General features: G+C 52.3%; 5 protein-coding genes and 1 long non-coding RNA gene across 10 annotated transcripts in view; 1 reads left to right on the forward strand and 5 right to left on the reverse strand.

Annotated features, from left to right (window-relative positions):
- Positions 1–1443: 1443 nt before the first annotated feature.
- On the reverse strand, positions 1444–5706 carry RRP8 (ribosomal RNA processing 8). Of its 2 annotated transcripts, none has more exons than XM_032358917.1 (7): positions 5380–5706; positions 3840–4206; positions 3165–3609; positions 2946–3075; positions 2425–2531; positions 2244–2340; positions 1444–2018 (listed from the first exon to the last, which is right to left on the reverse strand). In XM_032358917.1, the coding sequence occupies exons 1-7, from the start codon at positions 5632–5634 to the stop codon at positions 1899–1901; spliced, it is 1521 nt and encodes a 506-aa protein (XP_032214808.1). In that variant the 5' UTR covers positions 5635–5706; the 3' UTR covers positions 1444–1898. The 2 variants fall into 2 exon arrangements, with proteins under 2 accessions (XP_032214808.1, XP_032214807.1); XM_032358916.1 differs by having other exon boundaries at positions 3840–4239.
- On the forward strand, positions 5678–12263 carry ILK (integrin linked kinase). Of its 3 annotated transcripts, none has more exons than XM_032358919.1 (13): positions 5678–5788; positions 6204–6338; positions 9470–9635; positions 9781–9876; positions 10078–10174; positions 10270–10353; positions 10454–10539; positions 10681–10790; positions 10899–11026; positions 11109–11230; positions 11330–11429; positions 11537–11667; positions 11854–12263. In XM_032358919.1, exons 2-13 carry the CDS (start codon positions 6250–6252, stop codon positions 12001–12003), a joined length of 1359 nt encoding a protein of 452 aa, XP_032214810.1. In that variant the 5' UTR covers positions 5678–5788; positions 6204–6249; the 3' UTR covers positions 12004–12263. The 3 variants fall into 3 exon arrangements, with proteins under 3 accessions (XP_032214810.1, XP_032214811.1, XP_032214809.1); XM_032358920.1 differs by having other exon boundaries at positions 5700–5788; positions 6226–6338; positions 11854–12027; XM_032358918.1 differs by lacking the exon at positions 5678–5788 and adding an exon at positions 5805–5918 and having other exon boundaries at positions 11854–12027.
- LOC116599184 lies at positions 9161–11406 on the reverse strand. Its single transcript, XR_004289268.1, has 2 exons — positions 11297–11406; positions 9161–9377 (listed from the first exon to the last, which is right to left on the reverse strand). It is a non-coding gene; the product is annotated as an uncharacterized LOC116599184 (long non-coding RNA).
- On the reverse strand, positions 12234–13631 carry TAF10 (TATA-box binding protein associated factor 10). The gene is made up of 5 exons (XM_032358921.1): positions 13360–13631; positions 13074–13228; positions 12792–12856; positions 12586–12700; positions 12234–12404 (listed from the first exon to the last, which is right to left on the reverse strand). The coding sequence occupies exons 1-5, from the start codon at positions 13589–13591 to the stop codon at positions 12315–12317; spliced, it is 657 nt and encodes a 218-aa protein (XP_032214812.1). The 5' UTR covers positions 13592–13631; the 3' UTR covers positions 12234–12314.
- A 454-nt stretch (positions 13632–14085) lies between these two features.
- On the reverse strand, positions 14086–20842 carry TPP1 (tripeptidyl peptidase 1). Its single transcript, XM_032358915.1, has 13 exons — positions 20745–20842; positions 20574–20645; positions 20157–20296; positions 18892–19042; positions 18562–18689; positions 18237–18415; positions 17861–18059; positions 17525–17713; positions 17226–17295; positions 16657–16777; positions 16416–16574; positions 16117–16242; positions 14086–15948 (listed from the first exon to the last, which is right to left on the reverse strand). The coding sequence occupies exons 1-13, from the start codon at positions 20786–20788 to the stop codon at positions 15808–15810; spliced, it is 1719 nt and encodes a 572-aa protein (XP_032214806.1). The 5' UTR covers positions 20789–20842; the 3' UTR covers positions 14086–15807.
- An 831-nt stretch (positions 20843–21673) lies between these two features.
- DCHS1 (dachsous cadherin-related 1) overlaps positions 21674–27091 on the reverse strand; it is a 35768-nt gene continuing 30350 nt past the window's right edge. For both annotated transcript variants that reach the window (XM_032358912.1, XM_032358913.1), the window contains exons 15-21: positions 26915–27028; positions 26534–26745; positions 26291–26445; positions 25968–26098; positions 25578–25861; positions 25083–25221; positions 21674–24741 (exon numbers count right to left, since the gene is read on the reverse strand). In XM_032358912.1, coding sequence (XP_032214803.1) covers positions 22130–24741; positions 25083–25221; positions 25578–25861; positions 25968–26098; positions 26291–26445; positions 26534–26745; positions 26915–27028 — 3647 coding nt within the window. In that variant the 3' untranslated portion in view covers positions 21674–22129. The remainder of the gene's footprint in view (positions 24742–25082; positions 25222–25577; positions 25862–25967; positions 26099–26290; positions 26446–26533; positions 26746–26914; positions 27029–27091) is intronic.

The following is a 27091-nucleotide window of genomic DNA, read 5'->3' on the forward strand; positions in this document are numbered from 1 at the left end:
GTGTAACTAAAAAGACATGAATACCACTATAAATTTAAGCAGGGCCTCAACAGTATTCAGCAACTTCATTCACTACAGTCTGACTTCACTGTAAATTTTAACAGACCCCACAAGAGCGTCTGACATCTGACAACCTCTCCATCCCTTCCCTCCATATTGAAAACATCTACTCTCCCAGTTTTATTGGCCCGACCTTCTCATCCTGTCACCTTGACTAGTCTACTTGCCTTTGCTCATCCAACAGATACTCCCCAGAGTTTGATTTGTTGCCATTTTCTCTTCTCACTACCTTATTCTGGATATTTTATCTATTCCCATGACTTCAATGACCACTTTTAGACTGCTGATTCCCAAATCCTAGGACAGGTCTCTCCTGGCACGATTACATCTCTTTTCCAAGTGAGTATCGAACAGGTACCTACAACCCAACATTCTGAACAGCAGCACCAGCCCTACCAGTTACCCAAGCGAGAAACCAGACTCACTGCAAATTCCTCTCTCTCACCAGCTCTCATTATCCCACCTGTTCTTTCTGCTCAAGTTCTCCCATCTGCTTACTTCTTCCATCATCCCTAGTCCTCAGTGCCCACATCTTGTACCCTGAGCCTGCGTTCCTGCAATACCTGTTCTCGTCAGTCCCACTCAGCTAAACCCTGTTACTCTACCACGTCACCAACAAGCTCTGGGAATACAAAGATAAATATCACTTGAAAAGACCGCTGCCTAATGTGCAAAGCAATCACAATGCAATTCGAAGAATGTAGATGAAGAAATTAACTCTGCTTTAGGAGCAGTAGAGTAGGAAAACCTAAGCTATGATGAGTAAGACTTAATCAGGTGAGTATTCAGCAGACAGAAGAGCACATGCGAAGACACTGTGGCACACTGCCTAGCCTCCAAACATGCCCTCCAGTCCACAGCCTACCTCGAAGCTAGATCCCCTCACCAGAGGCATCTGACTGGCTCAGAGCCCTGGAAGCTGTGTCTCAGTGAGCACTGTTTTTGCCCTTCCAAATAGGTAAGATGCTACATCTTTATACCGGGACATGGCAGATACTTTCCAGGAGAGGCCAAGGGTCTATCATCCCAGTGCATTTTCCTAACACCAGCATTCCTTGCCCATAGCTTTCCCAGGACATGGTGATCTGGGCCCACTATAAGCTGGACACAACAAACAGACCCTCGTGCTTACTAATGGACAGCCCAATCCCCCAGCCTACCATGATATCAACCAGTTGTTATTTATGAAGAAACCCAGCTCTCTTACCACCATCCTCCAGAACAACTCAAAGTCTTATCAGTATTCTCTAAATACCCTGTGAAATGAAGGCTGTTGAAAGGTCCATCTTGAGCTCTCCCAGAGTATTCCTCAGTCAAGAAATCCATTCTTCACTCTTTGACCTCCAACCTTACCTAGGGAAGGACTTAAGAAAATAGTAAGGCTTACAAAACATCACAGCCATAGCTATGGTTTATTGAGCACCTCTTACACACCCAGCCCTGGCTATAGATTTTCTCAGCAGATGGGAGATGAGAAGAGAGATGCCAGGGCAGAAAGTCCCTGTGGCTCCTGAGAGATGGAAAGAGGAGCAAACCCAGAGATGCCCTGAATTTCAAACCAGCTAGTTCCCACATTTGGAGGAACCCGAATTCCCAGATACCCTTGTATTTTCACAGTAAACTCCTTACTCTTTAGCTAGCCCAAGTGATTTTATGCTTCTCACAACCAAGAAGCCTTCGATAGAGCGGGGCTGAACCAGGGGATTTAATCACACATTAGTCTTGGGACGGCAAAAGGGATATACCAGTCCCTGGGTCAGTGACTTGCTGGATATAGTCTTCCGAGTTCTGAGCCTGGAGTTCAAGACTTGCCTCCTCTTTCAAGGCGGGCCCAGAGGTCACCTGCGCTTGTAGAGACATGGCTGAAGCTTCAGGCCTGTGAGCTGAGCCTTGGGCCCTACCCGAGGAGGCCCAGTCTTTTCAAAGTCAAACAAGAAGAAGTGGCTGTTGGTAAGATCCTAGGGGTAGAAAAGACCTAGTGAGCTCCAAATCTTCACCCCAGCTCCTCAAAACACCTCTGTACATGCCCCGCCCTTGCTCAGAAAGGTTCCCAGGACTCTCCCATGTGTCATGCCTTCAAAGAGCAAACATCTGTGTCTGTGTGTATGGCCTCTTTCCTTAACATCATTACCCTAAAAAAGACCAAATGAGACAAAAATAGGAAGACTTCTTGGGGCCCTCACCTTGGAGATGACCTTGAAGCCCAGTTTGGTTACAGCCCCCAGAAAGGTCCGAACATCTTCAAACCGGCTACTGACTTCAGCCACTTTCAAGAGACCCCTGAGAAAAAAGTGAGAAGTTCTGTGTAAATGCAGACATATACCTGTACACATATACACACATCTGTGTGCTGGGAGCACCTACCCTTGTTTCAGCACACGATTTGCCTCCTCTAGGAAGTCCCTGATGTTGGTTCCCATCAGTGAAAGGCAGAACACAGCCACATCCACAGATTCATCCTCCAGAGGCACCTGTAAAGAGTGGGAAAACTGTACAAAGCGTACAACATGGGTAGCAGAAATCCAGCACTGAGGGATGCCTGGGTGGCTCAGTCAGTTAAGTGTCTGCCTTTGGCTTAGGGTCATGATCCCAGGGACTAATAAGCCCCACATTGGGCTCCCTTCTCAAGGGGAAGTCTGGTTCTCCCTCTCCCTCTGCTATTCCCTCCACTTGTGCTCTCTTTCAAATAAATAAAATCTTAAAAAAAAACAAAAAACCCACAAATATTTTTTAGAAATTAATTAATTAATTAATTAATTCTGCACTGATTGCTAGCACCAGACACTAGAATGGGGGGCGCATAAAGGGAGGGAGCATTAGAGATTAGCACATTGGGGTTGGGTCTAGAGCATAGGCCAGATACAGAGAGAGATAGAAGGGTTTACCTGGGCCATGTCACACACAGTGACCCTGGGGTCCAGAGAGGCCAAGTCAAAGCAGTGCACAGGGTTCCGGATACTTGAGGCCAGGCGGCAGTCCCCGCAGCCAAAGTCAGCTACCACCAGGGACGCGGGCCTGGGAGTGGAGGGGAGGGATCACTCACTGGTCTAGCCTGAACTATGACTGACCCACATTGCTTCTCAGAGTGCCCAACCCCCATTCACCGCTGGCGAAGATCCTTGGCGATGCGGTCTACTGGCTGCAGTGGCCACTTCTTCACTTGGCTCTGGAAGCCACGGTGATAGAGGAGAAAGGCCTCAGGGTCTTCCTGGAAGAGACGCTGCGCAGTACTGCTAGGCCCTGAGTATAGCTGTTCATTGAGGTAGCGAAATCGGGCACCATCCAGCCGCTGTGCCATGCGGGCTCGTAGCGCCCCTGCCCGATCCTCATGATTATCTGGGCTGGGGGCAGGAGGCATCTCTGTCTCCTCTGTGGGCACTGTGGCTGGAGCCTGGTCAGGTGGCCGAAATTTGTTCTTATGTCTACGTTTGTTCTTCTGCCGGTTCCGCCACTGCTTGCGACTCAAGGTCTGGGGGGGGTTGGCAGAAGTGGAGCCAGGACTCGGCTTGGATTGATTATTTGTAGCAGTACTCTTCCAAGCTTTGGAACCTGAACAGAGGGAGAAGAGAGAGCATATTCGGGGCAACAGCCCCTGCATTCTGAGGTTTGGCAATCATCCTGACCAATCCCTGTCCTTGAGAAAGAGACTATGGCCTGGATGAAAACACTTCTTACTGACTAACCCCAAACCTAATGGTGGCAGGTAACCTGTGCCATGTATCCGATCAGCTGATGCCCCCCCCCCCCCATCCCACACACATATACAAATCCACTAGTACCTGTTTTGTTATCCTTGTCTACATGTTGGGCGGGGTTTGAGGGAGCCTGTTTCTGGCACTTCCTCTTTCTCTTCTGTTCTTCAGCCGGGTCACTGGCATTCAGAATTCCTCTGAGGCACTTCTTCTTCCCTTTTTCTTCCTTTTCTTCATAGTCACTGCCAGGTGGACCCTGTTTTTGACATTTCTTCTTCCTCTTCTTCTCTACGTCAACAGAAGCACCAGCAGATGAGGCCTTTTTCAGGCGTTTTTTCTTCCTTTCCACCACATCCTCCTCAGAGTCACTGTCAGGCAGGCTGGGGTATTGCTGGGGAAGAGATGCTGCCTCCAGGGCCCGTAAAGTAGCCAAGAGCTGACGGTGCTTAGAGCCCTGAGAGAAAGGGGTGAGGTAAATAGATGGGGCCTGGAGAATAAGAAGGCAGAGATGGAGACCTGATTCAGATGCTGGCGGAAGCATCTAGATTATTCTTAGTTAACTTCTCTAGCTTGTCATGAAGCCTGCCAGACCCTGAACAACTTTTAAGTCACCATCTCAAACTCTGGGAGGCTGGAGAGCAGAGAAACCACCCACCTCACTTCTTCAATTTGCAGATGAGAAAGCGGAGTTTCCCAGGGGAATGTGGTAAGGCCACAAGGCAGCAGGAGTTCCAACCATCTCAGGCTTTTGCCTGCAACTTTCTATATCTTTCTATAAAAGCTAGATGTTTCTGAAAACAAGAGTGACAAGATCACAGGTGTGCACTTAAGAGGAGTCTAGCTGTGGTATAGAGAATAAGTGGAAAGGGACAAGCTGCAGATGGAAAGGCCAGTGGCACAGATTATAGCAGTGGGTTGACGGGATGAAGAGGACGGGAAAAAGCAGGCGGATTCCTTGTTGGATGCTGACTGAAAGGTGGAAGAGCCTGAGAAGTACAGCAGCCCTCACATCTGCAAAGGCTTAAAGGAGAAGGTCTCTTGTCTGGAAGGCCTTCTGGATTGAAGTCCTGTTGGGAGGTCCTAGGCCAGGCACTTAACCTGGACTTATCAGTACCCACTCTGCACTACTGCTTTAGAACGGTAGTGCTGATCAAATCCTTCACTGTCATTCACTCTTAATCTCTCCAATCCAATCTCCACACTGAAACCAAGGACTTTTCCAAAATGCAAATCTTAAGAAATCATTCCCCTGCTAAAACCATTTTATTGGCTTCTATTGTTAAAATATGCAAAACTTCAACCTCCCCAAATTCAATAGCATACCCTCTGTGCTCCAACCACACGGATAATTGTGTGGGTGACCCTAACAACAGGACATGCTTTCTTCCCCCCAGGGCCTCTGCACGTGCTTTTCGCGTCCAATAATTCATCCTCACGTCACTGACTTCTACTCAACAGCTTTCACTTAGTCGGGTCTTCTGTTGGCCGCAGGCGCCCCCCGCTCCAACGCGCGCGTGCACACACACACACACACACACACACACAGACACACACACAGCGAGCCCCAGTGCCCGGATCCACCAGGGTAAGCTTCTCGGTTGGAAGAGCTCCGCGCAGGGCCGCTCACCTTGATTTGCGAGGCTGAGGCGGGCAGAGGCCGTGAGGCTACAGGCCGGAGGTCCGTGGCTACTGGGGCCTCCTCGGTCCACTCGGGCTCCTCAAACATGCTGGTGCGGTAGGCGAAATCCCCGCGTCCACACGCCTTTCCATGTGCACAGCGTGTCTCTACTAACCCTGGCGCGCAGAGCAGCCGGAACTGAGCCGGAAACCAAAGAGTGAAGATTTGTGTGGCTAGAGTGGCCGGCGCGGCGCCGGAAATCATCGAGTTTAGGTACCGCTGGCTAGAAGGGCAAGGAAGGCGAGAGGGCGGGAGCAATGGGGACCCGCGCTGGCCAGAGAGGGCCAGGGGCGGGGCCGGGCGGCGGGCGCGGCCGGACGGGAGTTCCCCGAAGAAGGCTCCTCCAGCCTGAGTCCCGGTGAGTGCGGGAGCACCCGTGCCCTTCCCTAAGGCTCGATCCCTGCCAACCGTCAGCCTTTACTCGGCCCGAATACCGAGTAGGGAACGAGGGCCATCCCCGGGAAGGACCCCCGATCGCCTTTCTCAGGGTATAGAGCGCCTGAACTCCCCCTCCCCCCAGGTCTGTTCTCGGGTAGGGTCCCCGAGCTTGTTCGCCGACACCCCTTCAGGGGACTCTACTTCCTAATCACCTTCTACCTCGCGCGGATCCGCCTTACCCTCGCGCCCAGGGGACACAGGGATCATCCCGCCTAGCCGAACTCCTTCCCAGACCTCCACTAGCCGGGGAGGCAGCGGGAGACCCCCACCCCCTTATCTCCGGTAAGGGACAAAGCTTTCGGGTTTCACCCCGCCTTCCGTGGATCCCTTCACAGTCCGCAGGCTTCCCCAATCTAGGGGACTCAGCGCCGGGACGCTGCTATGGACGACATTTTCACTCAGTGCCGGGAGGGCAACGCGGTGGCCGTTCGCCTGTGGCTGGACAACACGGAGAACGACCTCAACCAGGGGTGAGCTGAAGTGGCTGGTGGGTGAGAAGGGCAAATACTGCTCCTCTCCGCGATGTGGGGTGTTCACGTTGGCTGGGGCGGCTGACTTTACTACCCAGGACTACGAATGCAAAGCACAGCCTGTGGGGGGCAGAGGGTCTCCACAGAGGAAGCTGTGTTCCTGATGAATCTTGACTGCTCAGTAAGAGTTTCACAGGCACGGGCTGCAGAGAGCTTTCCAGCCTCAGTGAACTGCATGGGCGAAAGCTAGGAGACAAGACAGAGAATGGAGTGTTTGGGAATTGTCTACAGGTCCATATGGCTGGAGGATAGAAGACTTCTATGGGCTTCTGTGGGCTGAAGCATTGGGTACTAATGGTAAACCACGGAAGATAAGACTGGAGAGGTCTGCTGCAAGAGCCCACCAGATCATGCAAGGGTATTTATACTATAATAAGGTTATTATTCTAAGAACAAGAGTTTAAAGGCCTGCTATATGATGAGATTGTCCATTTAAGTGTCATCTTGGATACCTTCTCAAGAGCAGGCGGCCATTTGGAGAAGCAGTTGCTTGGTCTGTGCCAGAGGTGGTGATGCCTTAGACTAGAATGGGGGCCGATCTAAAAAGAAGGAAGTGATTGGATTCCTGAAATCTTCAGAATAAAGAATTGATGAGACTTGGTGTGGGAAGTGTGGAAGCAAAGATGATGACCGGGGTTCTGGCTCAGACTCTTAGGTAGATAGTGGTTGCTTTTACTGAGTTGGACATGGCTGAAGGATGATGACTGCTGCTGTGACACGTTAAAGTGACTGTACAGTTGAGTGGAAACGTTGAGTAGGTTGTTGATTAAGCAGATTCGGATTTCAGGAGAGAGATCTGACTTGGAGACCCAGATTTGGGAGATTTTAGCATATAGATGATACCTGAAGACATGGGTGTGACAGAGAGGGGATGAGAAGCCTGCAAGACTGAAAAGGTGCAACTGGGGGTTGCAGGAGAAACAGGAAAAGATGTTAGTAAAGCTCAGAGAAGTGAATGTTTCAACGAAGGGGGAGTGGTCAACAGTAGGATAGGCTGTTGATGAGTTAAAGAACTTTAGCACTTTAAAGTAACTTCTGAATTTATAATTAATAATGTATTTGATGATCTTTGTGAAGCCTGCTGTAGAGGAAAACAGTTGAAGAAACCAGACAACACTGGTTCCTTCATTTAAAGTATTGTGGACACCTCCTATGCTAGAGGCCCATGCCAGCCCTCAAGGCAACAGTGTGGTGGTGGGTTGAATGGGAGATGCGGAAATAGTGAATGTAGGCAAGTTCTTTAAGGTCAGCTGAGACAAGCAAGAAAAGCAGTAGTGATGCTGATGATTCAGGATGGTGGTTTTTAATTTTATTTCTTCAGTTTTTAGGTTTGAGGGGGTAAGGATCACCTGTCATCTTCATCTAGACTTCTACAGGTTCTCATTAGCCTTTATGCTATTCCTCTGTAATTCCTGGTCACTTTTTCCCATTTTTCATATATTTATAATTTCTTTAATTCTTTAATAATTCTTCAAAGGGTGCTCAGATAAAGATAGCACTCTTACTTTGTTGGTAGGGTTATAAAGGCTTAGGTGAAGTTGTCCAGGGGAACTTGCATTTTATAAAACTCTTTAGTGCCAAAAGGTGAAGAGGTGGCATTAAACTGGACGTCTTTGGAGCTGGTTTGAGGGGAAAGGCTTTGGGGGCCCAAGCAGGTATATGCTGGATATGAGGTGGGGTAAACTCCCTCCAGGACTCTTTGGGAATATAGTCTGTGGCCCTGAGGTGACAGGCAGTCTGACAGTGAGTGGAACCCTGTGCTCTTATTTTTGCCCTCAGGCACTGGCCTGCTTATGCCACAGACTGCAGGAAACTGATAAACCAGGGCACAAATTAAAGATCTGAGAGGCAAAACTCACTGATAAGTAGGGGATGGTTGCTTCAGAGAGGGGGAGGTGGGGCTAACCTTCCAGGAAAGCTTTCAGCTATCTCTAAGTGAGCAGATGAGGGCAGCTGTGGAGGGAAGTCATTAAAGGTCACATACACACACCCATCTCCTGGGGGAGGAGGACATCTGGATGGCCTGCAGCAGTCAGACCCCTGATCTGTTTCAGGCCATAACTAGAGCCCCCACAAGGGAAGTGACCGCAACACTAAGGCATCCGGAGGCTGCGGTCTCAGACCACAGACCGTCCCCCTGTCCCGCCCCTTGGATCCTCACACACACCAGACTGGAGGGAATTTCCTTTTATGGCCCCAGGCTGTCAGGCAGGCCCAACTCCCACCAAGTGTTTTCTTCTTCTTTTTTCTTTGTACAGCTCTTTTACTTTAGAAAATATGTGTCCTTGGCAGGGGAAAAGTCAGTTTTCTTTCTAAAGAAGTCACTCTTATATTCCTGTTTTCTGGGACTCAAGACTGCTTGAGTGGAGGAATCCTGTTTTACCAAACCAAATCCTCATTTGATATCTGTCTCATTAGTAATGACTTATCAAAAGTATTCCTTTTTCCTTATAAACCCTTCCAAAACATTATTTTAACGCCAGTCCATTTTTAGATCTTAGGTTTCAGTACAGAGCCAATCAGTAAGCTTGCTTCTTCTCCCATGAGTTGTGGCTTTCCTTCTCCAAACACCCTCCCTTGTATTAACATGCACTAAACAACTTCTGTTAATCCATTCTCTCAAAAATTCAGTCTAGCAGACAAGACAGCTCATTAAGATGTTTACAATCCAGTGCCACAAGTAGTGTATTAGGGGCATATGAAATGCATTGGAAACAAAAAGGACCAACAGATGTTGCAAAAGGAATGCAGAGGAAACCAGATAAAATGCTACCATTTAATGAGATAGGGCATGCCAAGGAAAAAAGGCTAGTGGGAGATGTTGATGAAGACAGTGAATCATGTGTATTTGTTGAGATTTCAGGTGGTAGTTGGTTAGGTTTGAAGCTCAGGGGTCTGAAGACCTTTGAAGGTCTTAATCGGATGGCTTTGGGAGTTGCTGGCATGAATGAGAATCAGAATCCTGGACAGGCAAGGTTTCTAGGGAGATTTTTCAGAATGACTATCAGTTTTTTCTGTATCAAAGCCTTTGCCCCACCTCCAGATCAATGACCATTGTCTCTTCCTCAAAGGGATGATCATGGCTTCTCCCCCTTGCACTGGGCCTGCCGAGAGGGCCGTTCAGCTGTGGTTGAGATGCTGATCATGCGGGGGGCACGAATCAATGTGATGAACCGTGGGGATGACACCCCCCTGCACCTGGCAGCCAGTCATGGACACCGTGATATTGTGCAGAAGGTATGCATGAATGTTCTGTCACATACATTACATACATGTCTGGAAGTCAGTCACAAGCATTATGTGTACTCTTCTCCCTCCTTACACACCTCAACTCTCATCTCCCCTCTGTCTTCTGCCTCTTCTACTTGGCCATGGGGACCAGCTCTTGCAGTATAAAGCTGACATCAATGCAGTGAATGAGCATGGAAACGTGCCCCTGCACTATGCCTGTTTTTGGGGCCAAGATCAGGTTGCAGAGGTGAGTACCAAAGCCCTGAGACCTGGGATGGGTGGGTAGCAACGTCTCAGCCTGAATGGGAGATTCTAGAACCTTCAATCCATTCTGTAAGTATTGCTGAATATTTGACACTCAGATCTGGTACTATATCTGTATTGATGGTTGATTGTGATTGCCAGGGAGGTAGCAGAGCCCGTCGTCACAACCACCTTTTCGTTCCAGGACCTGGTGGCTAATGGGGCTCTTGTCAGCATTTGTAACAAGTATGGAGAGATGCCTGTGGACAAAGCCAAGGCACCCCTGAGAGAGCTCCTCCGAGGTCTGTCCCCCAACTCCAGTTCGTATCCTGTCTTGTCCCTGCCTATCTCCTCGCTCCGTACTACAGCTGGGGCCAAAGCTGTTTTTCTTCCCCAGAGCGGGCAGAGAAGATGGGCCAGAACCTTAACCGTATTCCATACAAGGACACTTTCTGGAAGGGAACCACCCGCACTCGGCCCCGTGAGTCAGTTGTAAGGGGAGGGATGGTCGAGGGAGTAACCCTGGGCTGTTGGAGCTGGGTTAGGTGAAGCTTGGGTACCTGACCTGTGCACATTCTCAGGAAATGGGACTCTGAACAAACACTCCGGCATTGACTACAAACAGCTCAACTTTTTGGCAAAGCTCAACGAGAATCACTCTGGAGAGGTGACCCTGCCTTTCTTGGCCCTCCCTCCCCAATCCCCTACAAATTACCTGCCCTGCACCTTTTTAAAGTTTTTCTTCCAGTTAGCGGACAAGAAAGCAGTGGCCTTAGTTAAAGCTTCCTAACCCTTACCTGTCTCTCAGCTATGGAAGGGCCGTTGGCAGGGCAATGACATCGTCGTGAAGGTGCTAAAGGTTCGAGACTGGAGTACAAGGAAGAGCAGGGACTTCAACGAGGAGTGTCCCCGTCTCAGGTGGGGCAAGGCCTAAACGGGAAGCTGCTGGTTCCAAGGAACCCTGACTAGCACCCAAAGGGAGATCTTTTATGCTGATCTCAGCTAGGGATACTCTCCCTCTTCTAGGATTTTCTCGCATCCAAATGTGCTCCCAGTGCTAGGTGCCTGTCAGTCTCCACCTGCTCCTCACCCCACCCTCATCACACACTGGATGCCATATGGATCCCTGTACAATGTATTACATGAAGGCACCAGTGAGTAGGGGATACCAAATCTCATGGGATGGGGGCAGGGTGTATGAGCCTCCCCAAACTCTTTTGACTCTTGCCTCTTTAGATTTTGTTGTGGACCAGAGCCAGGCTGTGAAGTTCGCGTTGGACATGGCAAGGGGCATGGCCTTCCTACACACATTAGAGCCCCTCATCCCACGACATGCACTCAATAGCCGTAGTGTAATGGTGAGGTCACACTTCCTTCCTGGCCCAGGCCCCCAGCCCCCTTTCCCTGTCTAGAATAGGACTTACCTCCTTCCACATTATCTATCTTCTCTTCCTCAGATTGATGAGGACATGACTGCCCGAATCAGCATGGCCGACGTCAAGTTCTCCTTCCAATGCCCTGGGCGCATGTATGCACCTGCCTGGGTGGCCCCTGAAGGTGAGTGAGGGCATCATGTTGGGAGGTGGAGAAGGGCCAGCTCAGTAGTAATGGAAGGGGGCAGAGACAGGACAGGCAGCTGGAACAGTTAAGTCCTGTTCCTCCAGCACTGCAGAAGAAGCCTGAAGATACAAACAGACGCTCAGCAGACATGTGGAGTTTTGCAGTGCTTCTGTGGGAACTGGTGACACGGGAGGTACCCTTTGCTGACCTCTCCAACATGGAGATTGGAATGAAGGTGAGAGCACAACTGTATGTACTTGTGTTGGGGGAATGGTGGTGGTGACGACAATAACTATAGCAGGGCTGGGCTCTTCCCATATTTGTTCAAATATGCAGTAATCCTGTCCTGAGGACTAGAGAGGCCTCTCCCCACAGGATATTCAAGTTCTGAAACCCATTTTGTTTTTTCCTGTATTTGCAGGTGGCACTGGAAGGCCTTCGGCCTACTATCCCACCAGGCATTTCCCCCCATGTGTGTAAGCTCATGAAGATCTGCATGAATGAAGACCCTGCTAAGCGGCCTAAATTTGACATGATTGTGCCTATCCTGGAGAAGATGCAGGACAAGTAGAGCTGGAAAGCCCTTGCCTAAACTCCAGAGATGTCAGGACACGGTTAGGGGAGTATGTCTCCCCAAAGCAGCAGGCTTCTGGTTGCCTCCTCTGCTTCCAGTCATGGTACTACCCCAGCCATGGGGCCCATCCCCTGCCCCCATCCCTACCACTGCAGCCCCCAAAGGGGCTAGGCTCAGAGCTTTGTCACTTGCCACACGGTATCTCCCAGCATGGGAGGGACCAGCCCTGCCTGTCACAATAAAGTTTATTATGAAAACAGGCTGGTGTGGGGACAAGGGGACAGACAAGTACATTTAGGTTGGGTGGCTCAGGTGAAGTAGTGCGGCTTCTTCACATTGATGCCATACTCGCTGAGGGCAGGGGTCAAGTCCTCCATGGTTAGAGTGTACTTGCGGTCCTGAGGGAAGAGGGAAGAGCACCAGCTGAGCTCAGGAATCTCAGATTTCAATCCCAGATGGGTGACCCTGAGTAGGTCTTTCACCTCCCCTAGGACTTAGTTTCCCCAAAGAGATTTCAGGACAATTAAACCTCCGACACTGTGGGAGGTAATTACTGATTCAATGAGCCTCCCCTCACACCTTGCTCTTGCTTCGGGAGCTGCCAGAAGCTGTGCCCTTCATTTTGCAGTGCTGTAGGGCATCGTTGGCAATATCTGAGATGAATTTCTGGGCAGCTAGCGAGATGAGCCGAATTCTAGAGAGAAAAAACTAGTGTGAGAAGGAGATGGAACAATAAACCACATTAGCACTCAAGGTTCTAACCTACCCACCCAGACTGTACTCACATGCGTGGGTCCGAAGCCTCAAAGCCAGCACGGTTCAGGTAGTAACCAGTCACTGCGTCTGGAATCTGAGAGATCAATGAGACGACTGTCAGTATTTGCTCTGGGCACTGAGGGGCTGAGAGGGGGAGGGAAATGGAGGAAGGCCTGGCTTTCAGGAAGCTCAGTTTGGGTGGGCAGAGCTAGTAGGGGAGCAAGTGCAAAAGGAGGCTGGAAATACAGGCAGTGTAGCAGAAAAGTTGGCCTGACAGCGCGCCAATAGCCTTGTTCAGGCAGGAAGCCCACCGTAGGCGTATAATCCTCCAGCTGCATCAGGAAATCCACCAGAGGCGTGCTGGACACCACCGGCTTCACGTCTCCGTTGGCCGCGCTCGGCAGTACATAAACCCCGTTAGACATGGCCCCCTCCGGGGGCGCCGCGCCGCCAGCCGACACCGGAGCTGGAGGAAAACCAGCAGACAGACATGGAGGTGGGAGATGCGGGGCCCCGGCTAGGTCTAATCCTCTGCCCTCACCCACTACTGGACCCAGCCCTAGCGCTGCCCTCACCCTCACCCGTCCCGGCCCTCACCCGCCCCGCGCCGCTCGGCCGGCTCCCCGGCCCGCGCCGCCACGGGTCCCGTGCCCCCTGCCGCAGCTCCAGCCCCAGGTCCCCCTGCAGTCCCCGCGGGGCTGGCCTTATTCTCCGCAGCGGTGCCGGCGGGCAATGCTGCGGGGGCCGAGACCGCGGGCGCCGGGCCCGGGGCCGAGGCAGCGGAGCCCGGCGCCGCCTCGGGGTCCGCGCCGGAGCCGCTGCAGCTCATCGGGCCGGTGGAAGAGGCGGCGAACAGAGCCGCTTCCGCTTCCGCTCACGTTACGCACACACCACGGGTGACGTCACACGCTCCGCGCTTCGCCCCTCCCTCGCCGTGTTTGCTGTCCTCTAGCGTCTCCTGTCTCCTGGTTGTTTACCAGCCTGTGAGGTGTCTCCGACAGGCGGTCTCCCACGCGGCCATACCGCTAAGCCTTTTCGCCAGGATGGGAACCGTCAAGGTCTAAGACGCTTTTCCGCAGGTCTGGGGCTTGTCTTCCAACTTGGCGCTTAAAGACCTTGTTTTTGGGACACCCCTTAACTACAGGTTGCCTGCCAGTCTGCGTCCTTTCTAGTTCCCTTATTCAGCCTTTTAAGGGTTCGAAAGCCCCACTCCCCTCCAGCTGCCGGGAGAAGTGACAGCAGGGAAGCGAACAGTGCTGCTGTAGACAGGAAGGGAAGTATTTCAGCTTGAGTAAACAACATATGCAAAATCACCAGGGAGGGTGGGGTTTTCAACGCAACAAACATTTATTTAATTCCTATTTGCCAATCCTGAGCTAGGGCCTGGGAGTACAAAGTTAAGTAGGACAAGATTCTAGTCCTCTAGGCACCAACAGTCTTGGAAAGGGAGGCAAAGAGGTAAACTGGCATTTTCAATACTAGATTGGAGTTACAATACTAGAGGTAGACACAGTACGCAGTGCAAAGGAGAAAGGGACATAACGTCAGCTGCCTACTTCTTTGTGTCAGGCACTCTATCAACTTCATTCCATTTAATTATTATTAATTATTGTTAGAGGCAGGTATTGATATTCCCACTTAACAGAGGAGGTAAAAGACTCAGGGAGATGGACTTCTTCAACTTTCTTTCCTAGTCTACATCAGAACCAAGAATCAAACAGGCTTGGTTTGAAAAAATCTGGGATTTTTCTGCTATACCAAATCATTTTCTGCTATACAAAAATCAGCTAGCTGCAGAGAGCCAAAGTGGTGTGTTCAAAGAATCCTGGAAACCAAACAGGCAAAGGGAGTCAGGGGTCATGTTAAGGGCACAGAATATCTTAAGCAAAAGCGAAAGTGGGGAAGTGGAGGAAGGGTGAGGGAGAACAAGGGAGAATAAGCAATTTGTTACTCATGAACAAACAGCAAGGAAAGGATCAAGTTTGTGAGCCATAGCAAAAACCCGAACTTTATCAGTAATCTTTGAAGGGTTTTAAGTAAATGACCTGATGGGATTTGCATTTTACTCTGGAAAAATGGTTTTGTGAGCATGCAGGAAGTAAGGACATCTTTTCAAGGGCCTCCTACAATTCAGAGAAGAGAAAATAATAAGCTAATTTAGTAGCAGTAGAGATGGAGAAAAGTAAATGAGTTCTAGATATACTTAGGAAATGTAATTGGCAGGACTTGTGGATTGATAAAGATATATTTAAGAGGTGAAATCAGTAGGACTTATTGATTGACAGTGGTAGTGGGAAGGGGAAAGTGAAGGAATAGGGAGTCTAGGGTAACACTTGGGCTTCTGGCTTGATTGGAAGCAGCATAGTCTCATTTGCCAAGAAGGAACACCAGAGCATGGTCTGGAATTGGGAAGGAGGAAGATGAAGTATTGAATATCATACACCTTGTATTTGAGGAATCATTGTCCAATAGTCTGATTTAGTGAGATGTTGATAGCTGTGGATACAGGTGACTGATTTATTCCAGGAAACTCTGGGTAGATTGAAAAGAGCAGAAGGGTAAAGATAAAGCAGTGAAGTATACCAACATTCAGTGAGAAAGAAGAGAAAGAGAAAAAGGAAGAGGGAATGAAGGAGGAAGTGGGAATGGTCAGAAAAGAAGTCAAGCCCTGAAAGCTGAAGAAGGTGCAATAAACCGAGGAGACAACATGAAGAGAAACAGCATAGACAACTCTTAGAAAAAGCCTGGCTGAAAAGAGAAAGAAGAAAAGGTTGGGGGAGGGTGTTGGGAGTGGGGAGGCTCCCAAACAATACTAGTTACAGCATCATTAGAGAAACATGAAGCAGGAGTAGGGAGACCTGAGCATGATGGAGCAGGGTAGAGTTGAGAGTCAAGTCAAGCTCACAGCATTTTAGGGTTAGGGGGATAAGCTGTCTGCAGGAGTCTATGGTTGAAGGTTCAGCAGGGCTTCCAACAGTGCAGAATAAGGGACCAAGCCACCAGCTATGGGGCAGGGGACAGGTTCACTCTCCCAGCAGGAAAGGGTCAAGGATTGATTAATGTCTTCAACAGAGCTGGGAAGTTAGGTGTTCCCCAGCCTGTCACAGGATCCCAGCCAGGGCCAGAGCAGAAACCCTGTCCCTGCACCTCTTCATTCAGACAGGACTCATGGCAGCCATGGGTTACCTAGGGAAAAGGCAGGCATCAGACCTGGGCCTGTCCATACCAGCACTAACAGACTAAGCCCCCTTACCTTGTATTTACATTTCAGTACCCCATCAAAACTGCCCTCAAGTTCATCTTTGAACTCCCCATATTCATAAAAATGTGCACACCCTTCCCTTCCATACTCACGTCGAAGAGTCCTGCTCCACGCTGCTGGTAGAGCCTTGGGTTGAGAAAGCCAAGAGGGGGACGGCCATTGAGGATTCTATGTTCATTTATCAGGGATAGGACCCCACCAAATACTGGAGTAGAGGCCTGCAAGAATGAAGGAATAAATGGAGGTTAGGGGTTCATAGTGATTGGATTTGAGGGAGGGATGTCTGAAAGGATCAGAGGTCTCTGAGGAGTCAGGGGTTCTGGGTACAAGGTCTTATAGAGGGTGAGGATAGTTTCTGAGTAGGGGGTTTGGACCCAGGCTGATTTCTTACCGAAGTGCCAGATACCCATGGAATGGGCACGCTGTTGCTGACCACCCAGTAGCCATCAGAGAGTGCAGCCACATCTGGATAGGCACGGCCACTGGCATTGAAATAACTGGATGGTGGTAAGTGGGGACTGGAGCTGAGGAACTGGGCTACAGCTTCCTCCTGAAAGATGTTGTTGAGTGAGTATTGTCTGCTGACCGAGGATCCCTCCCACCCATCCATCCACACAAACACATATACATACCTGGTATGAAGGCTGTGAGAACACATTGCTGAAGCCACCACCACTGATATAGTCAACGATCTCACTTGTGACTCGGAATGGATTCTGGAAGGACGTGCCTCCCACCGTGGTGACATAGGGGCTGAGAGCAGAAAACACAGATTGTATGGGTCCCAAGGGGGCCTCCAAAATGTATGGAGATGGTTAAGTATGAGCTAGCTCTTGAGAGAGGGGCTAGACTCTGTGGGGAAGCAGGTACATGGGGAAGACTAAGATTCTGAGCCCTCAAGGCATGGCCTGAGGTAACAGTGTATACTTTTGTCTACAGAACATTCACCAAATTTTCTACTAAAATGCCTGGGAACTGCATTCCACTCAGAAGCCATGAGGCCTAGACCTATAGGAAGAAGGGAATGCAGCAATCAGAGCTGGTTAAACTGAGGTCTTAGCTACAGAAGCACCTGGTGGCGCCAAGGCAAAAGTTCCAGATCATGAACCCATAGATGGAAGACTGGTGGTCACAGGTAAGTGGTGGGCTGGGGTGCTTACCTGGATGCAGGGAAGCTTAAGTGGTAGGCTGGGGTGCTTACCTGGATGCAGGGAAGCTGGGACGGAACTGGTGTCGCCCAGAGACAGACCAACACCCAGCTCCACTGTCACCTGGGAGAAAGACCAAGTTTAGCACTCAGATTAATTGGTCAGAGCTTGATATATGGGTTCAGATGTCAAAGATGGAAGTCAAGAGTTAGTCATTACTGCAAGAGATTAGAGTTTAGAGGTCAGATGAGTGGTCCCTATTGGGTTCAGATCGTAAGTCGGAGATCACAGGGCTCCCTGTTGGGTCAAAACTCCTGGTGAGTTAAGGTCTAAGTTTAGCGTAGGAGGTCACCTGAGGCAAAGAGCAGGGTAAGACCCCGAGCAGCTGCCTTCATGAGCTCCGTGTTGACCCGATGGATGTAGACGCTGCTGAGGGAGTCCTCATCATCTCCATAGCTCACGGTGTGTACATGTGGCAGGGCTGACTCATTACTGAGCAGCAGGAGCCATTGCAGGAAGGGCTCCTGTGACTCATGCCGGCCTGGATTTGGGGTGAGGGGAGGAGCACAAGGGCGGTCCTTTGGAAGGTTGCCAGGGTCTCCCTCTAGCTTATGGGATTCCCTTGAGGGAGCAGTGATCACCACTTACCACCACCGGTCTCCCCACCCACCAATTCCCTAGGCAGTACCTGGGCTACTGTAGACCCAGGTGGAGATGTTGGCACCGGCACTCATCAGGTACTCCACATCTAAACTGGCCTCAATCCCGGCCCGGCCCCGTCCCTGTTGTCCGACCACACGGGCTACTGATGCCTGGTGCGCAAACTTCCCACCAAAGAGGCGCATGAACTCGGCCAGGTCCGACTCATGGAAATACTGCTCCAGGAACTACAGAAGGAATCAGAGCAGGTATCATGGGTCAGAGGATGCAGCTGCAAGGTCAGGGCAAGGACGCTATTCCAGATAGGACGTGAGGACCCAGGGGAGGAGTCACAGAACAAGGCCCAGCATGGAGAGGCACCTTGGATAGGGTGTCAGGACCCTGGAGGTGTCTGCCCAGCTCACCTGGGCACAGGCTTGGCTGTTGTTGGTTGTGCCAGAGCCCACGTCTTGTGCTGTCAAGTTGTATCGCTGACGGATCACGGATGGGGTCACCCCCAGGTGCAGGCCAACTGTCCCTGACACCTGTGGCTCAGGGCGTTGCCTCAGGGATGATGTGGGGGGAAAGCGGTGCAGCCCGCCCACTGTGAGGAGGGGTTAGGCTTAAGGAGATCTTTTAGACTCCAACCCCGACTTTACCACTGACCCCACCCCAAGCCCCCATGGCACCTAAAATTTTCCAGCCCCTGGTTCTGCCTGCTTCAAACCCACCAACCCCACTGGGTGTTACCAAAGTCCACATGAGGGGCCAAGGCCTTCGGGAGCTGGTATGGACGTGGGGACCTTATAACATGGATCTCTGCTGGTCCCCCCACATAGCGATGAAACTCAGCCCCAGAGAGCAGCAGTTCTGCCTGTCTGGAGGTCAGAGATCAGAGAACAGAGATCAGAAACCACAGACCAGAGCAGAGGAAGCTACCTGAGCATCACTGCTCATCCTTATCTCCCTGTTCTCTCTCACCCACAAGCTCCCACCAGCTCTCAGCTCTCTCCCATTGGGGTGACTCGTTTCCCCGATGACATGACTGGTACCCTCCATGGGGAAATCCTTCCGTCTCACCGGACACTCAGCCAGCAGGTCAGAAAGTCCTGTGTGGTCACTGAGTGGCAGTTCCGGGCTCCAGCTGCCAAGAGCCATTTTTGGACTGTGCGGAGGGTCAGTGGTGATGGCCGGACCAGTTCAGCCACATCCTCTAGGGTCAGGTATTTTCCTGCAGGAATTCAGTAGAGGATCTTGCCTTCATTCATTGCTTTTCCAAGTTGCTCATTTTGGACCTCAACCAGGAGACATTGGGATTTCCCAGGGACCCTGGAACAGGGTCATCAGGGATAAGTGGAAACTTTCTAGCACAGAGGCAGGCTGTGCAGGTGAATGCCATGGCCAGAAATATGGATTTTCCCTAAAGGCCAGAAGGTTGCAAATGCTGCATCAGAGCATGTATTGCCATAATTATAAACAACAAATGAGGTTAAAAATTAAAATTTTCCGTAAGTTTATTTCTGAGTAAAAGTTTTCCAAACTTTTAGAACCAATTATAAGGTAACATCTAATTCAGTTCCAGTCTTCATACTTATTGATTTTAAGCTTAACATGATGGTGAGTCACTATTTTCCTGCACAGTGCTATGTACACAGCTCCAGGGTGAATCTGAGACTGCCCTCTCACACACATACCAGTGCCCCCCCCAACCATGAAGGGCTTCTTGCAAGGGAGGGACATCATCCAGCATGACCACTGGAACAGAACACTGTTTTAGAGCAGAGTAGGGAGCAGAGTGGGGAGTGGGGTGGACCACTGGGGACTGGGCAGCAGTCTGGGTGCAAGAATAAACAAATGAGTGGGCGGTTACAAGCAATGGTAAAAAGCAGATGACTCCAAAGGCTCTTTGAGAGCCAGAACTGGAAATGAGAGTTCTGAAGTCTGACTGCAGGAGGAACAATTGTGGTTTTGATGGTGGGGAATGAGCACCTATCTGTACTGGGTACTACTTCCCATGTGTCTGCAAGTAGTAGAGTCAGCATTTGAATCCAGGTTTGTTCTCACAGCCTGTGCTCTTAACTTTCAGGTTTCAAGCCTGATAAACATAGGTCAAAAGTTTTGGAGGAAAGAATTTGAGTGAGTTTTGGACAGTTTACTTCCAGATCCCTTTTATTAAATTCAGAAACTGCTCGAGAGTCACAGCCATTCAACTGCCCTGTATCACCACCTTCCTCAGCACCAAGAGCATGACCTTAACGTTATGTGTGCCATCCCACAGTCAGCCCAGCCCGGGGTCCTTTCACAACATCCCACTTCCCAGTCCCAATCCCTATTCCCATAGGCACCATAATGAGGAGAGCCAGGATCCGACACAGCCTGCACCAGCTCGGACAATCTTTTCACGTTCTGCTGTCTCAGGGCAAAAGTGAGACTCAGGTCTTCCTCGGAGTCTACACGGCCCAGGGACACCCAGCCTGGGGGCAATCTGCAGGGTCAGAGGTCAGGAACATGGGCTTTGTTAGTGTGGGGATGGGAAATATTAATCATGGAAGGTTCAGGATTAGGGACTGAGACCTGGGGTAGGATCCCAGAGGCAGATACGGCTCACAGGAGGTGAATGATTGGGGACTCAGCCTGGGAACCTGGGGATAAGACTGTGGAGTGGGTACCAGGAGCTGGTAAGGGGTGAGGGAGTCTGGGCCAAGAGAGTGGGCACAGGACAGGGCCTAGGGAAGGGGGCAGTGTGTGCTAAGTCAACTCACGTCCGCTGCTGGTCCGGCTCCGGGCTGTAACTGCATTTGCCGGTGACGAAGAGGGCAAGGAGCCCTAGGAAGCTGCAGAGGCGGCAGGCGGGTTTCAGCGGGAGCCGGACTGCCACTGTATTCCCACCCTCCAACATAATCCCCTCCTCCCGGGGTCCCCTAATTTCTCACCAGGTTCGGAGTCTCATGCTGCCTTTCTGGAGATCCGCTGTCATGTGACAGATCACATGAGCCTTATATTCCACCACCACCACCACCACCACCACGTGGCTGCCCTGCTGGCTCCTCCTCCAAATGGGCGGGGCTGCGACTGGATCCTTCATCTGTGGCTCCCAGACCACTGGGTTCATACAGGGCTCCCCCTAGCTGCTAGAGGCCTGCTGGCACTCACCAAGGGGTATAGGGGAGCACTTACGAAAGGGGCTCTGGTGGGGCACCTGGGTGGCTCAGTGGGTTAAGAGGGAGCCTGCTTCCCCTCTCTCTCTGCTTACCTCTCTACCTACTTGAGATCTCTGTCAAATAAATACATAAAATCTTAAAAAAAAAAAAAAAGAAAGAAAAGAAAAGAAAGGTGATCTGGGGCACACAGACCTACAGACCGGGGTTCCTCCTTAGTTGTACGGTATCAAGAAAACCACCCAACTTCTCTAAGCCTAGGTTTCATTTAGAATATGGAAATGGTTAGATCTAAAGTGCTGTGCCTCGTGGGATTGCAGTGAACATTTACAGAGATAAAACAGGCACACTGCTCAGCAGAGAGCCTGGTGTGGCAAAGGCTTAAAAGATGTGAGCTTTTCTTACACGTGGATTCTCAGGCCTAGCTGGTTATCCCCAAGATCTTTCCTTACCCAGCCAATTCCTCTCTAGGTCACTGCCTCAAGGAAGCCCCTGCTGTCTGCCTTCCAACCCTTGTGAATGGGAAAGGCCAACTGCAGAGATGTGACCATCAGCCTCAGGCTTGGGCTCCCAGTGCTGTCCCCACCCTAGATGCCTCTGTGTCCACCACCCCTCCATGCCCCCTGAGGTGTCCACAGTGTATCAGTTGTCTTGCAATCATCCCCCATCCCCATGGCCCCCACAGAATACAGCCGGACACTGGATACAAACTGCAGTTTATTAAGGCTCCAGAGTGAGAATTGGCACTTGGTTCTGTGCAGGGGCAGGGGTGTCAATAGAACCCAAGAAAGCTGGGCCCAAACAAGTTGGAGGGACCTCGCCCATTCCCCTACCCCCCAATAAATAAAGTCTCAGCTCCACCTCAGGGTGCTGGTGCAGGGCAGGAAGCCCTCACTGAGGAGAACCCAGGGCTGCTGCCTCCTTATTTCTCCCCACATTGGACCTGTCCCCAGGTCAGTGCCCCCACAGAGCCTCTGTGGCACTGTGCTCTGACAGAGCTGGGTGAGACGTGGGACCTGCCCCCACTGGAGGGGTTCAGGATGGGAAGCTGGCCTCCCCCGTGGTCAGTCATGGTCCGAGGCTGCCAAGGGCAGGCTCAGATGGGGCCTGCATTGGGGACACTGTGCGCATCCCAGGTCGGGGCCCAGCCTGGGCCACAGCTAGATGTGCAGCTCTGTGTCATCAGGAGGCTCCAGGCCAGACTCTGCGCTGAGAGCTGAGGCTGAGGGACCCTGGGCTACCCCAAATGGTGAGACAACGGGTGACCGAGCAGCCAGAGGAGAGAGTGAAGGTGAGAAGCTGGGAGACATGGCAGCTGAGGATAGGGAGCCTTCATGGCTGATAGGGGAGCGGTGAGAGGCTGGTGGGAAGATGGCCCGGGTTGCTGCCGTGCTGGCTGGTTTCGGGGGCACAGACTTGGCTCCTGGGTGGGCCACAGCAGTGATGAGGGGCGGCGGGTCAATACGGGGAGCCGGGGGACATGGCCGAGTTTCATCCTTGAGCCGGGCAATCTCTGTGAAGACACTGGCCAGTGGCTGGAACTGAGGGCACCAACTCAGCAGGTAGTCCCAGTTATAGCTGCCACGGAGCTCCTCCTCACCAGCCACAATGGCTGTCAGTGCACCTGCCACACATGGCTTGCCATCTGCTGGGAAGCCATAGTCCCCGGTGGGTGCAGGGCTCAGGCCACAGCCCCCGAGGAAGGCTGTGGCAGTGGCTGGTGGGCCCTCTTCTCGGTACAGAGTGGCTCCTGTACCTGGCAGCAGCAGCCCTGCCTTGCGGCCCTTATACCAGGTGTCAGGGGCAGGTGGCTCACAGGATGTATCGCTCAGTCCATCTGCATCTTGCTGGATGCCAGAGTCTGGGCCACGGGCAGCCAAGGAAGAAGCCACACTGGCCACACGTGGGAATTCATTGATCATGCGGATCTCGTCATCCTCTGCAGCCTCTGCTGAGCCTCGGCCACTGGAGTGTGAAGGGTCTAAGGAGCCACCTCGGGGGTAGGGTCCTCCAGCTCCTGGCCCACCATAGCTGGGGAGTGTCTGGTGATAGAGGTGCTCTGAGGGCGGTGGGCTGGGTGGCTCTCGGCCTAGCTTCTGCAGAGAGCCACTGGCCAGGGGTGCTGCCTGTGACATTGGACCAGGTGCTGCCTCAGCCTTGCGGCTACGGGCCCGCACCAGCCCCAGGACCAAGGCTGCAAGCGCAAGCACCACCACAACTCCTAGGGAGGCCGCCACAGCCCCCACCAACAGTAGGTTGAGGTCGGGTGCCAGGCCTAGTGCAGTGTGGGTGATATCCACAGTCACAGGCACTGTGGCACTCCGGGAACCAGGTAGAGGCCCCCGTGCCACCACCTCCAGCCTCAGCTCCCGTGGTGCCTCACGCCGTGTCCGGCCTCCATTTCCAGAAGTGCCTGTTCCACTGCCTGGTGCCCGGCTGTCCACTCGAAGGTACAGGGCGCCTGTAGTCTGGTTGATACCAAAATAGGGGGAAGAGGTGGCAAGGGAGTAGAGCACCAGGCCATCAGCACCTCCATCCTCATCTGTGGCCTGCACATGACCCAGGCTATAGCCACGCCGGGCACCTTCGGGCACTTGGAAGTGGAAAGCTGGAGCCAGGAATACTGGGTCATACTCATCCTCCCCTGTCACCAGCACTGACACAGTGACAGAGGCTGAGAGATTCCCAGCATCGGCAGCACCCACCAGCAGCTGGAAGCTTCCAGTGTGCTCATAGTCAAAGGCCACTCGTGCCCGCAACTCCCCTGTTGAGCTGTTCAGTGCAAATGCCTCACGGCCCTCAGGTCCTGGCCCAGCCTCCAGCAGGCTGTAGTGGAGCCTCCCGAAAGCCCCAGCATCCCCATCAGTCGCATGCAGAGTGGTCACAAGAGTGCCTGGAGGCTGATTCTCTGCCAGGCTGGTGCTGAGCAAGCTCAACGGGAAGATGGGGCCATGGTCATTCACGTCCTGGACCTCGATGGTCACTGGTGCCAGAGCAAAGTGTACCCCAGCAGGGTCGGCAGCCTGCACTACAAGTTGATGTCGAACCTGGGTCTCACAGTCCAAGGGGCGGGCGAGTCGCAAGGCACCTGAGCTCTCATCCAGTTCGAAAAGGCCAGAAGGGTCGCCTGAGCTAACGGTGAAACGCACAAGGCCATGAGGGCCTGGGTCAGCGTCAGAGGCCTCCACATGCAGCAGCTCAGCGCCAACGGGTGTGTCCTCGGGAACTGCCATGCGGTATGATGCATAAGTGAAGACAGGGGGGTTGTCATTGACATCTAGCACAGTGACAGTCACAGGCACAGCTGAACTCCGAGGGGGCTGCCCCCGGTCAGCTGCAGCCACAGTTAAGTTGTACTGGGTTAAACTTTCAAAGTCTAGAGGCTCAAGCAACACCAGGCAGCCCAGTGCCCGGGGGCCTAGTCCACTACCTTCCTCACTCTCAGCCAGCCGGGGTTCCAGCTGGAAGACTCGGCCCCGGTTGCCACTGACGATGCTATAGTCTATGGTGGCATGGGTGCGGCTTCCATCGGCGTCTGTGGCCTCCAGGGTGAGCAGGGTGGACCCAGGGGGCAGATCCTCATTCACAGCCACACGGTAGTGTGGCAATGTGAAGCTAGGGGTGTGGTCATTCTGGTCCTGCAGCTGCACATGCACTGTGGCTCGTGCTGCCCGGCCTGGCAACCCATGATCTCGTGCTTCCAGCACCACGTCCACCACTCCTGGCCCCTCCTGGCCCAAGGCCACTGTTCCCACTGTTGTGAACAAGGTCCCTGAGATGAGAAGGGAGTGGAGAGAAATATGCATTCAGCACAGACTGTAAGTGAGCAGAGGGTGATCCTTTGGGGGCCTAGGAAATGGCTTTGGAAGTCAGACTCCATGGAATGGCCTGTGTGCTGGGAGTTTTTGGAATGATCTCCAGGATTTATGAAATGGCTTTTGACATGCAGTCAGAACAGAGCTTAAATTAGAGACAGGGAGGTGGCGGAGGGGGGGATCTTCTCACTGGGTCAGAGATCCAGGAGTTAAGAATTCAGGCAAATTCTAGGAATGGAGTAAAAATATGGCCGGTCATGGTCAAAGATAAGGGGGTCAAATCCTGGGAAGGACGTACCATTGTTGGGGTCAACACTGAAGCCCTCAGCAGGGGAAGCCAGGTAGTAGGAAATGTGACCATTGGCTCCTGAATCCTGGTCAGTGGCAGAGACGGAGAGAATGGCACTGCCTGGAGGTGTGTGTTCAAGCAGTGTCACCTGGGGAGTGAGGAAAAGTGTTTATGGCCAAGTTTCCCAGCTGCCCTATTGTCCTCTCAGGCTATATTCTGGAGCTTGGTCCCATGAAGCCTGCTTGGCATCCATCATCCATGCCATCTTGAAGCCCATGCTCAAGGTCCAAACTGCCCACCTTCCTCCACTTCTGAGCACAAGATGAAGAACCTGGACATAGTTCTAGGACTTGGAAGGCTAGTTTGACATGGGACCCTCCCATCCTCAGGGCTCCATCCTCAGGTCAGTTCCAACATCCAGCCCACTCAGACACTTCTAGACTCGCCACTTTGAACGTGAACAACCCTGGGCCTAGGCGTGGGGTCAGCTCGGGGCATCAGTACCTGGTAGAGGCTCTGTGAGAAGGCAGGTGCATTGTCATTGACATCCTCCACAAACACTGTGAGGTTAGCACGGCCCTCATGAGGCCCATCATGTGCCAGCAGCTGCAAGTGGTAGCGGTCACATTGCTCAAAGTCCAGGGGGCCCGTGAGGGAGAGGCGGCCTCCATAGCGACCTATGCTGAAGGGATCCTGGGGTCCAGATGGGCTCAGCACATACCACAGCACTGGTCCTGAGTCCACATCATTCCCTGTTACCTGTGCAATCTCCGAGCCCAATAGTGCATCTGCAATACATGGGACAAGTGTGTTTGGCATGGTCCAAGACACCCCTGGAGCCCAAGGGTGGGATAAAGTGCTGTCCTACCACCTCTCACTTTACTGAGGCCTCACCTTCTGACACTTGGAGCTCCCAGGGCTGGGGGATGGTGGGGCGATTATCATTGGTGTCGATGACCATCACCGTCAGGGTAGCTGAGCCCACTAGGGCTGGGCTTCCTCTGTCTGTGGCCATCAGTACCAGCCTGGACACAGAGCACAATCAGGGATGGGGCATGGGGATAAGGGAGAACCCTGGGCAGGGTTAGGAGAACTCCTGAGAGTCTGGGAATCTGGGGGACCAGGATGTGGCCTAGAGACTGAGAGGGATTCAGGACAGGGCTTGAAACTGTATGGAGCCAGGATGGTGTCTTGGAATCTAAGGGGCCAGGCCTTACTGTGTTTCAGCCCAGATCTCACGGTCCAGGATGGCTGTAGTAGTAATAGTGCCTGTGGCTGGGTCTACGTGGAACAATCCCCGTGCTGGCTGGGATGCGGCCAGGCTGTAGGAGATCTGTCCGCTGGGGCCTTGGTCTAGGTCATCTGCCTCCACCTGGTGGGAGGAGGAGGCTGCTGGCACTGGGCTGGCCATAGACAAGTCTGGCCAGCCCTGTCCCCCATCTTCTCATCATATCCCACACCTGCAGCAGGGGTCCCTCTAAGGGCCTGGACTCAGGCAGGAAGGCCACATAGTGGGGACGCAGGAAGCGGGGAGCATTGTCATTGGCATCTTGCAGGGTTAGGGTCAGCACAGAGAAAGCAAAGGCTCCCCCGCTCTCTGCTTGCAGCACCAGTCGCAGTCGTGGGTTGGCTTCAAAGTCCAGGCCCTCTGCTGATCGAACAGTGATGGCTCCTGGGGGGAGACAGAAAGCATCACAGATAGCCCTTGCTTGCCCTGGAGCCTCCCTCACTGTTGCCCCTTCCTCAAGGGCAGACCCTCCCCATCTAGGGCCTTTTCAGGCCCAAAGAGGATCTCCCCCAGGAGCCTGTCGTCTCACAGAGCCCCTGCTCCTGCCCTTTACCTGTACTCGGCTGGATGGAAAATGTCCCTTTCTCATTCCCACTGAGAATGCTGTAAGTGATTGGTCCACTTGAGCCCCCCGCATGGATAGCCTTAGGGGAGACAATGGGAGTCCCTGCAGAGAGGATGACATTGGTTGAAATGGGAGCACTGAAGGAGTTTACAAGACATTTTTAGT

The sequence above is a fragment of the Mustela erminea genome, chromosome 9 (genome assembly GCF_009829155.1).
Source record: "Mustela erminea isolate mMusErm1 chromosome 9, mMusErm1.Pri, whole genome shotgun sequence".
In the NCBI taxonomy this organism is placed as follows: Eukaryota; Metazoa; Chordata; class Mammalia; order Carnivora; family Mustelidae; genus Mustela; species Mustela erminea.

Excerpts from the sequence above, each read along its gene's own strand:
- RRP8 (XM_032358916.1), bottom strand. The coding sequence starts at position 5,634 with ATGATTTCCGGCGCCGCGCCGGCCACTCTAGCCACACAAATCTTCACT. Across the intron at positions 3,610-3,839 it reads AGACAAGGATAACAAAACAG|GTTCCAAAGCTTGGAAGAGT; the intron begins GTACTAGTGGAT and ends CCCTCTGTTCAG. Across the intron at positions 3,076-3,164 it reads GCCAAGGATCTTCGCCAGCG|GCCCGCGTCCCTGGTGGTAG; the intron begins GTGAATGGGGGT and ends CTCCACTCCCAG.
- ILK (XM_032358919.1), top strand. The coding sequence starts at position 6,250 with ATGGACGACATTTTCACTCAGTGCCGGGAGGGCAACGCGGTGGCCGTT. Across the intron at positions 10,354-10,453 it reads AACCACCCGCACTCGGCCCC|GAAATGGGACTCTGAACAAA; the intron begins GTGAGTCAGTTG and ends GCACATTCTCAG. Across the intron at positions 11,027-11,108 it reads TGTATTACATGAAGGCACCA|ATTTTGTTGTGGACCAGAGC; the intron begins GTGAGTAGGGGA and ends TTGCCTCTTTAG.
- TAF10 (XM_032358921.1), bottom strand. The coding sequence starts at position 13,591 with ATGAGCTGCAGCGGCTCCGGCGCGGACCCCGAGGCGGCGCCGGGCTCC. Across the intron at positions 13,229-13,359 it reads GGCCGAGCGGCGCGGGGCGG|CTCCGGTGTCGGCTGGCGGC; the intron begins GTGAGGGCCGGG and ends GTTTTCCTCCAG. Across the intron at positions 12,405-12,585 it reads GCTCCCGAAGCAAGAGCAAG|GACCGCAAGTACACTCTAAC; the intron begins GTGTGAGGGGAG and ends CTCTTCCCTCAG.
- TPP1 (XM_032358915.1), bottom strand. The coding sequence starts at position 20,788 with ATGACAGCGGATCTCCAGAAAGGCAGCATGAGACTCCGAACCTG. Across the intron at positions 18,690-18,891 it reads ACCTGCTGGCTGAGTGTCCG|ACAGGCAGAACTGCTGCTCT; the intron begins GTGAGACGGAAG and ends TCTGACCTCCAG. Across the intron at positions 16,575-16,656 it reads TCTCACAGCCTTCATACCAG|GAGGAAGCTGTAGCCCAGTT; the intron begins GTATGTATATGT and ends AACATCTTTCAG.